Source organism: Heterodontus francisci, chromosome 35 (genome assembly GCF_036365525.1).
Source record: "Heterodontus francisci isolate sHetFra1 chromosome 35, sHetFra1.hap1, whole genome shotgun sequence".
Taxonomy (NCBI): domain Eukaryota; kingdom Metazoa; phylum Chordata; class Chondrichthyes; order Heterodontiformes; family Heterodontidae; genus Heterodontus; species Heterodontus francisci.
The window spans coordinates 27,756,249-27,766,792 of NC_090405.1; the positions used below are offsets into that span (position 1 = coordinate 27,756,249).

The 10,544-nt window shown below is 40.1% G+C and overlaps 1 protein-coding gene across 1 annotated transcript; it reads left to right on the forward strand.

The window, feature by feature from the left end:
- Positions 1-303: 303 nt before the first annotated feature.
- LOC137350413 (probable G-protein coupled receptor 139) lies at positions 304-9,301 on the forward strand. The gene is made up of 2 exons (XM_068015076.1): positions 304-406; positions 8,394-9,301. The coding sequence occupies exons 1-2, from the start codon at positions 304-306 to the stop codon at positions 9,299-9,301; spliced, it is 1,011 nt and encodes a 336-aa protein (XP_067871177.1).
- The last annotated feature ends 1,243 nt before the right edge of the window (positions 9,302-10,544 follow it).

Genomic DNA, 10,544 nt, shown 5'->3' on the forward strand with positions numbered 1-10,544 from the left:
GTCTATAACCACACCCAGTGGAGTCTCGCCCATATTATTTTCCTGATGCCTTGAGAAATGCATGCTGTGATTTCATGAGTTTAGTTTCAGATCTGGTTAGATCGATGTGAAGGTACAAAACATGTAACTTACCAAACATGTTTGTTCAGTAACTAATAATTGTGCGTCTCCATGGACGCCAATAGAGTCACGGGAGGGTTTCGCTCTTCTATTAATTAAGGAATGCTTTAAATGTGTGAATCGACAGTGAGAGCATCGCATCTGGCATGAACAGGGATCAGAGGCTCTACGGGGAGGGAAAGAATGGACAAGACATTGGAACACCAGGTAGAGCTTCAGATAGAACATTTCCTCTATGAGGCACAGAAGATTTACTATCCCATCCTTGCTGCTGCTGGTGTTCCTGGTACGTCTCTGTTTAACGAATTATTAATGACATAACCCATGTTTCACTTTATTACTGTTCTTGCCATTTCCAGTCGCATCTCTTTTCTGCCATTGGTGCTCCAGGTAGGTCTGTCTATCCAGCTGTTAATTATATAAATCTTGTTTCTTTGTATTACTCCTCTCATCATTTTAGATCCAGATATTACTTTAATTCAGTGGACTTCTTTTGCTCTGGGTGTAATGTTACCTTAATTTTCCTTGATTTAGTTATTACACAGTAGCCTATTGTTCTGAGTTCAGTGACCAGCATATCCTCACTTGCACCATTTCTCCAGCTGATAGATTCTTTCAATGTTAAAAGAGTCTGCGAGCCCCAGTGCAGATTAAAAATCTGAAATTCGATTCAGATCGAATCAGATAATCATACCACTTTTAGAAACCCATCTGGCCATATAGATTTCAGATAAAGTTTGGATTATTTCCCTCTAATGACTCAGAATCCAGCCGTACACTCTACTTTCCACAAACTCCTCCTTCACGGCAAATTATTTTTCCTAGATGGTTTGAAATCATAACAAGACAGAATTAACTTCCAAAAATAAGGAGATTTTATCATTGATTTGTCAGTGTTTTAATTTCCACTCATTGTGTTAAAATAATGAATTTCGTCCTGCCTGTCAAAGGTGAAATCTCTCAGTCATTCCAACAGTTAAGTTTCTATCATGTCCTCCTCTCCTTTACTGTAACTGTTTCTATCTGATCGGAAGTTCCGTACTGTGAATATTGGAATCACTTTGGTAGATTATTGTCTTATTGTCTTTGGAAACCGATCCAATTATCACTGAATAACATTAGCCCTCTTAGTGCCATGCGGATAATTTCTCAGAACTCCCCCATCAGCAATATTAATGGGCTATATTAAATTATTGAACATTATTATAGAAAGTATTTGCATTGAAATAATTACATTGAAACATCGGCTTTTGCATGGACAACAAATGGGCTTATGGATCTGGTTATCATAAGTAATTAGTTTCCTGGTTCCATTTTCAATAAACAATGGCGTCGTTAGTTGAGTGAGAAAGCACAATGATATCAATGATTTATCATTAAACAGTTTTCCCACTCCTTTCCTGGGCTTGTAGCCTTTTGGCAGGATTTCAGATCCATACAGGGACTCCGGTGCTCACAGGGGACATCACAGCCAAGTTTGATCCCGTCGACGCTCCATGAGCTGCTTCATTCTGCAACTCAGCTCCCGCTTTCTGAGGTGTCTATTCATCTGGGGCAGTGGCGAGAAATGTGTGGCGCTGCATTGGCCGCCTGTTCTAAACCCATTTCTGAACTGACAGAATGAAGTCATGTTACATCAGCACTGTTACACCCGACAAAACCCATCTGCATGGTACATCCACACATACGGGAGCAACCTGATGTCCCCTCATTACAAAGGATCGCCCAGCAGTTCAGATTTAGTCTGATTCTCCCTCTGTAGCACAGGGTCCTTGGGTAATGGTCAGGAGCATGAACCTGCGGTGGTTCCCCCACATGAAAACAGGATTACTATGCCACAATCAGGGACAAGAACCTGGGCTGATACCCTGATTATGAACCAGGGCCACTGTTTAACAAGCAGGAACAGGAAACTTCGCTGATTCCCCCACACTAACCCAGAGTTACTGTGTAATGACCGGGGGCAGAAACCTGGGCTGATTCCCTCAGACTAATCTACAGTCACTGAGCTCTGTTATATTTCCCACAACTGAACATACAAACATATGAATTAGGAGCAGGAGTAGGCCACTCGAACCCTCGAGCCTGCTTCGCCATTCAATAAGATCATGGCTCATCTGATTGTCACCTCAACTTCACTATCCCACTGTTAGAGAAAATCCAGATTGTGCCCAATTGTTGAACAAATTCTCCAGACTCAGACGTTGAGAACAAACACTTTATTGCATGATATCATGGGGCAGCACACCTTACCTAAATGCGGTCCAGTGCTACTCCCAAAGAGCTACAGATCGCCGTGGACTTATATAGTATAAAAATGGCAGAGCTAACAGTTTCACAATTAGATATGCACCCACAAGACTGCCTACGTAACGGTGCACCATGCAGGGTCAGAGGTCAGTGAAACATCAGTTTCAACAATAACAAGCTAGTTCCTTAATTGAATGCCTACTCCAGACACCATATCTGGCCGTAATGTCTGATTGTGGTTAGCTGCTCTGTCTACAATTTATGACCATTGGTTGTGGTTAGATTAGCCAAAAGCTGTGTCCTGTTTTTCTATTTCTACAAAGTTAAGTAATAATTAGCAAAGCTCAGAAAATTCTCCAACAATCCCTCCTTTTATCATACCATGATAACACAATATCATCGTATGTGGAGGGGAGATGTATTTAAAGTAGTCATTGAAGCATAATATCTTTCCGAGCATCACGCTGTACCAGCCGCAAGGCCAAGCTAGCAATACATGATTGATTAATCTCAGCTTAAATGTCCCCATAAACTCTGTTCTTAAAATTCTAAAATTCTGTTCTCACAGTCCCCTCTTGACTCTTCTACAACCCTTTTAAGAATCCTTCCCTTGATCCCACCTAGGTGCCTTTAATGGTCTCTATTTGTGTAGAAACAGCCTTCAACACCCGGAGGGGTCGCACTCAATACGTCGCCTGCTTATATCACAAGGGGGCAGCGGGAACTATGTAAAGGCATAAGTTTTGCAGGGGCTTCAAATACTTGTTTCAAACATAAAAGGTGGTACACTTGTACATTTACCATCTCAATTAAGCATCACTGTTAAATAATCGATTGTACAAACATAATACAATTTCATAAAGTACATTGATCATTCATTTGCTCACTTTAAGTATATCTGAAAAGGTTATACAATTACCCCTTTTATGGCATAACTAATTGTCCCTCCTTTTACAGAGCAAGTTCGAACACTAATTGCTTTTCGGGTAGCTGTCCAACCTGTGTTCATACATCCTCTTGCATTGCCTAATTAATTTCTTAAATTGCCAAATTAAGTATGTCACATCTAACACCATGATACCCAAAACCACTATCAGGACACGGGAGATAATTCTAAACCAGGGGTGTATCTGCACGTCTGACCCCCAGTTCCATAAGTCCTCCTGCCAGGTAGAATCATTTATCTTGTCAATCTCATCTTGTAGCATCTTCGACTGTTGTTCCAGATTGTAGTACACTACAGCAATGACTTCTAGCTGCTGTCTCTCTTTACCCAAGCGTGTGGGCAATGGCTGAATAGTATGTTCATAGTCCCGGAGGTAATTTGTCAAATCCTCCTTAATACTTTCTGTCACAGTTATCGTTTCTGTCTTTTGTTTATGTATCTCTACCAACTCCATTTTCCCTACTCGGGTTGGTATTTGTGGGTTGAACCAAAATGTACTGTTGCTCACCGGACAAGTCCGTTTATGTCCATACTGGTACTCCTTCGCTGTGGTGGTTAAGCAATATCTCCCCTTTCCCATATAGGCCACATGGGTTAGTCCTGACAATGCTTTCCTAGTCTCCATGGTGCAATTTATAGTGGTATTAAATCCACATTTTGTTTCTGCCAATTTATCTATAGGATGAGGACATATGATCACCTGGTTTTCCAGACTACACTCAGACAATGGACAATGTTGTTCCAATTACCTCTTTTCCAATTTCCATAACATAGGGTAACATATCATTGTATTTTATGTAATCTTTTTATCATTTTCTCATTACCAAATTCCTGTCTCAACAATTGTTACAGTAATACCTTGTACAACTCTCGGGTCTTCTCAGGGCACCAGTCAGGCAGCTGGATATCTGAGAAAATCAATATTACCGGTACCAACTCAAGCTTTACATTATCATATACAATTTTATTAGTTTTTATTATCGCAAGTCCATTTTCTAGTCCTGTAGTCAAGACCGGGCAAGGGAGACCAGTCACTTGTGGCTGTTGGGTCGTAACCTTACTCGTCGGTAATTCGGATGTGGGGTTAACCGTGGGGGTTGGTGCTTCTTGTCTGTTTAATCTCATAACCAGAAATAGGAACAGTCCTTTTTTTTTTAGAGCTTTAATATCTTGCGCTAGGGGAGTTCGAGGATTGTCTGCACTCACTTTTGCTCTGTCTCATGCTTTTCCTGTGTTATTATTCCCAAATAAGAAACGTTTTCCTTCATTATCGGTGCCATTTTCAGTTTAACTTTCACTCTAACCTTCTGAAGGAAGGTGGAATATCGATGGATTATTATAAAATCCCTGGGAGAGACACGTCCAGATGTACTGTTGTCCCTTGAGCATAAATGCAAATTTATTTTGACAATCTTGTGCCAACTGTATGGACCAGAACCCATTGCTAATGTCCAACACAGTAAACCACTGATTTGTTATTTTCTAAAACTTTGATTGTCCTCTTAAATATCAGATAAATTTCCCTTTTAGTGCTTTAAAATAACCGCTCATATCAATTAAATTTTGTTTATTGATTCCAATTTCTTATGCCCAGACTTGGTTGTACTTTTTGTACGTTAAGGACAGAAGTGTTTGCAACTATCTTTCCTTCTCAAGCATTTTGTCTTATTGATAAAGATGCTGTGATATTTGATGTCTGCAATTAAGTTTTAAATTCTCAAAGCTGCTGGATCTCTTGTTGTGGCATCAGTTCTCATGTGGCCTTGGAACCTGCCGTCACCTGCTTAAAAAGAATCCATTGTGGCTCTGCCCCTGAGCCCAATGGGTTAATTTGTCCAATTCTATCTGTCTATTAGAAATGTAAAATTTGGCAATGTCCAATATGTATGAATTTGACTCTCAGCAATGCAAAAAGCTACGGCAGGTTAAGTTCTTTGTTTGTCTCCAAGGGGGCGGAGCAAAACATTCTCAGCTACGTCACTTTACGAAACCTTTCTTTTCTGATCGAAAAGAACTATCTATTTTAAACCTTTTCAATCCTTTTGGTATCCTTAGGGTTTAAAAACAACAAAATCATGTGTAACATTTTTCAACTTCAAAGGAAAGCATCTCCATCAGGAAAGACAGCAAATTAGATTAAACTCCAATCATTTCCAAACTTTTTGTATCTCTTGTAAGAGATTCCTAATCCAAGGAATGTTATGACAAAGATGATTCCAATTCCAATTCATTGCAATAATATTTAAAAATCAAAACTGCCGATGTTATATGAGTGAGTCCTCTGTCCGGAACTTAAGACTCCTCCAAAACTCGACATTGTGGTTGCAAATGACATTTCCAGTTCTTCAACTTAAACAGGTCAATTAACCTTAAAGTATTAATTCAATTCAGACTTATTAACTTATAATACTTATTAACTACACATAACAGAACAGAATAGCACGTGCTTATTTTAAAAGATAGGTAAATTACATCATTTTCTTGCTCTTTCTTCAGGCGCCTTTTCAAATAACTGTAATAAAACCAAAAACTAAAGAAAAAGTTATTTAACATTCTTACAACAAAAGACTTAACACTAGGTCCTTACACAAACTTTTAATCTTTTTAAACAGACAGAATCTTTCCTATACCTCCTTTTCATTCCTTTCTTTCCCTTAAAACAATATAACAGTCAGTAAAACATGTCTTCAAATTTAGACTGTAAAATAAAACAATAGCAGAGTTTCCAATTAAAACAATGTTCCAAACCCCAAATTAGATTTCTGCCAGACATCTTCAGACCTTCAAGGCTGAAGCTTGTCCCTCAGAAAATTGTTCATTGCCTTTTCACAGTTGCAAAACCAACTAAAAATAAAACTTTAACTTAAAATATAATTCAATTTTATATCCCATTCCTGGGTGCACAATCTTAAATCGAAATGAACACACTGAACAATCACTTTTCACACTCATTCAATTCCAAACAACTTAATAGACTCATGCTTTTAACATTAAGACCAGACAACAAAGAGTTAACGACAGTCAGTTCTACAGAATACAAGCTGTTCTTCCCAGATATTCATTTCATTCGCGGAAGCTTCCGACATTCTCACAGTCGAATCAAAGACACAGTTACTTGTTTTACTCTAAAACATACCTATCTTTAAAACATATATTTACCGTGGCGCTTCTGCGTCTCCTTCGAGGGGGCAAACGGACGTGGGTCGCCTTTCTCCAGAGGACATGGCTTACTTGTCTCCGGGGGCAACCCTTCCTTCTTGGAAGCCGTTGAGTCCACTCTTACTTCTACTTTCTCAAAACCTTCTAAATTTACGAGTTCTTTTCTATGAATCAAGTAGCATTAAAACAAAGGAAAACAAACAAGACACAACAAAACGAATAGACACAAGGATACGAACAGGTGCAGTTAATGTTAAATTCTCAAGGTCAGCTAACCGGCACACCCCTGTCTCTCAGGCCAACGCTCTTTCATTCTCCCTCCATCCCACAGCCTCTCTCTCGAGGGCCAGATTCCGGCTCGTGTACTCAGGAGCAACGATCACGTGCCTGTCGGGTCAATTTGGTAGTTTAGTTTCATCCCCAGTCGTTCACCGTCCCAGACGGTTGTCCTAACTCCTTTTGTCCCACAGCCTCTTTACTCCACCCGGTGGAGGAACAGCTCATGCAAACTCAAATTAGGATAACCAAATTCCCGGAATTTGGTACTACTACTACACTAAATTCGCCACATTTTACTGGATTTTCTACATATCTCCTTTTCAACTTCCCTTCGCGGAATTTTAGATATTTTCTGATCAGGTTTCAGCCAATTCTTCCTTGACCCCTTTAGTCCCCCTCTCCCAGTTATCTGGCCTTCACGTGGGGCCCAGTCGCCCTCTTAATTCTGGCTCAGGCTGGGTGATTGAGACACGAGGGTCGCAGAAAAGTTGACTTACCCCTGCTCCTGTCGATTAGTTTTTTTCACTAGGTTCTTTTGGATCCCGTGAACTCAGGGACCCTACCGACTACACCAAACTGTTAGAGAAAATCCAGATTGTGCCCAATTGTTGAACAAATTCTCCGGACTCAGACGTTGAGAACAAACACTTTATTGCATGATATCATGGGGCAGCACACCTTACCTAAATGCGGTCCAGCGCTACTCCCAAAGAGCTACAGATCGCCGTGGACTTATATAGTATAAAAAAGGCAGAGCTAACAGTTTCACAATTAGATATGCACCCAAAAGACTGCCTACGTAACGGTGCACCTTGCAGGGTCCGAGGTAGGCGAAACATCAGTTTCAACAATAACAAGCTAGTTCCTTAATTCAATGCCTACTCCAGACACCATATCTGGCCGTAATGTCTGATTGTGGTTAGCTGCTCTGTCTACAATTTATGACCATTGGTTGTGGTTAGATTAGCCAAAAGCTGTGTCCTGTTTTTCTATTTCTACAAAGTTAAGTAATAATTAGCAAAGCTCAGAAAATTCTCCAACACCCACCTACCCTCGATAACCTTGCACCCCCCGCTTATCAAGAATCTACCTACCTCTGCCTTAAAAATATTTAAAGACTCTGCTTCCACTGCCTTTTGAGGAAGAGAGTTGCAAAGACTCACAATCTTCTGAGAGAAAAAAATTCTCCACATCTCTGTCTTAAATGGGCAATCCCTTATTTTTAAACAGTGACCCCTAGTTCTAGATTCTGCCACAAGGGGAAACATCCTTTCCACATCCACCCTGTCAAGACTTCTCAGGATCTTATATGTTTCAATCAAATTGCCTCTTATTCTTGTGGTCTTTATTATTTGCTGTAGTACTCACCTCCTTATACTGGAACATATAAGAAATTGTCTGCTCAGCAGAGACCTTTATCTGATCTCTTATAAAATGTATCTGATCATGAGTTATTGCATTCCAAAAATTGATTTCCATTTAATGCTTGATTTGCTTAAATGGTAATCCCTGTACAATCATTTCACTATATCAAAGCATATGGTAACACGTTTGCAAATCACTGTAATTATTCCATCAAACTGGTAACTTTGCCCTCAGCCTGATGTATAATTTTTCTGTTTCTTTCCCTTTCTCATAGTTATCTTGATCACAATAGTGATCCTGTCTCAGGGAAAGTGCAGACTCTCCAAATGTACCACCCGCTACCTCGTGGCTATGGCAGCAGCTGACCTACTGGTCATTATCATCGACCTAATATTGAGGCAAATCCCAATTGTTTATCAGGAACAGTTCTTTTTCGTGTATTCCATTCCTGTGTGTAACATTCATGCCGTCCTACTTTATGCAGCCACAGACTGTTCTGTTTGGTTCACCGTCACTTTCACCTTTGATCGATTTGTGGCCATTTGTTGCCAGAAGTTGAAAACTAAATATTGCACTGCAAAAACGGCAGCTGTGGTTCTGGGAACAGTAACTGTGCTGAGTTGTTTAAAGGACATCACTTGGTATTTTATATTAACATTTATATACTGGCTTACGAACAACCCCTGGTTTTGTGCTGTAACAATCGATGTGCTAGAGTCACCAGTCTGGGGAACTATCGAGTTCCTTCATTTCATTCTAACCCCAGGGGTCCCATTTATTCTAATTCTGATCTTCAATGCTTTGACCGTCAGACACATTTTAGTGACCAGCAGAGGTCGCAGGAGAGTCCGAAGTAACAGCAGTGGGAAGAGTCCCAGAGACCCAGAGATGGACAGCCGGAGAAAATCCATCATTTTGCTATTTGCTATCTCAGCAAATTTCATATTTTTATGGTCAGTCTTCATGGTGAATTCTATATGGACCCGAATGAACTGGTTGGGGTATATGTCTGTACTTCTACCTCACTTTGTACAAGAAATTGGATTCATGCTTGAGCTCTTGAGCTGCTGCACAAACACTTGTATTTATGCCGTGACCCAGACTAAGTTCAGAGAACAGTTGAACAATGTAGTGAAATATCCCTTTACTCGAATGGTAAAAAACATTAAATGGTGGGAATAACTGAAGGATTTCCAGCATCAGAACTCAATCCAGTCTCATTTTCTTTATGGCGCACTCTCCCCTGTGGTGCCAGTGAGATATGTTAATATTAAAACACACATTGAGACAGCTTGTACACCATTCCCCGCCACCAGGGATACACTGCAAACTGTAAAATATTCCGACTGACCTCAGGGATATTAACACTCTGGCAGAGAACACAGTTTATTATTGGTAAAAAGTCATAGCTTCAGGCTCTTTATCTGAAAGCACGTAGCTTTTGTAACAATATCAACAAGCTGACGGCTCAAATCGAACTAAACGAATATGATTTGATAGCTATCACAGAGACGTGGTTGCAGGTGACCAGGACTGGAATCTCAATGTTCAAGGATATTTGACGTTCTGAAAGAATAGGCAGAAAGGAAAAGAGGTGGGGTAGCTTTGTTATTAAAGGAAGGGATCAGTGCAGTTGTGAGTAATGATATCGGTGTAATAGATCGTGATGTAGAATCAGTTTGGGTTTTAATAAGGAACAGTAAGGGAAAGAAATCACGGGTGGGAGTGGTCTATAGGCCCCCAAGGAGTTGCCTCTCTGTAGGACAAAGTATTAATCAGGAAATAATGGAGGCGTGTAAGAAGGGCATTACAATTATCATGGGTGATTTTAATCTGCATATAGACTGGACAAATCAAATTGGCAAGGGTAACATGGAAGACGAATTTGTAGAGTGCATCAGGGATTGTTTCTTAAAACTATGTGTTGCAGAATTTACCCAGGAACAGGCTATTTTAGATTTGGTATTGTGAAATGAGGTAGGATTAATAAGAGATCTCGTAGTTAAGGATGCTCTACGGGGAAGCGATCATAACATGGTAGAATTTCAAATTCAGTTTGTTGGTGAGCAACTCGGGTCTCAAACCAGTGTCTTCAACTTAAACAAGCGCAATTACAGAGGTATAAGGAAAGAGTTGTCTGAAGCAGGCTGGGAAAATAGACTAAAAGGAAAGTCAGTAGATGAGCAGTGGCAGACTTTTAAGCAGATATTTCATAATACTCAGCAAACATTTATTCTGGTCAGAAGGAAAGACTCGATGAGAACGATGAACCATGCATGGATAACAAAGGAAGTTAAGGAAAGTATCAAATCAAAGGCAAAGGCATACAAAGTGGCAAAAGCTCGTGGTAGGCCAAAGGATTGGGAATTTTTTAGGAACTGGCAGCGGATGATTAAAAAACTAATAAAGAGGGAGAAAATTGATT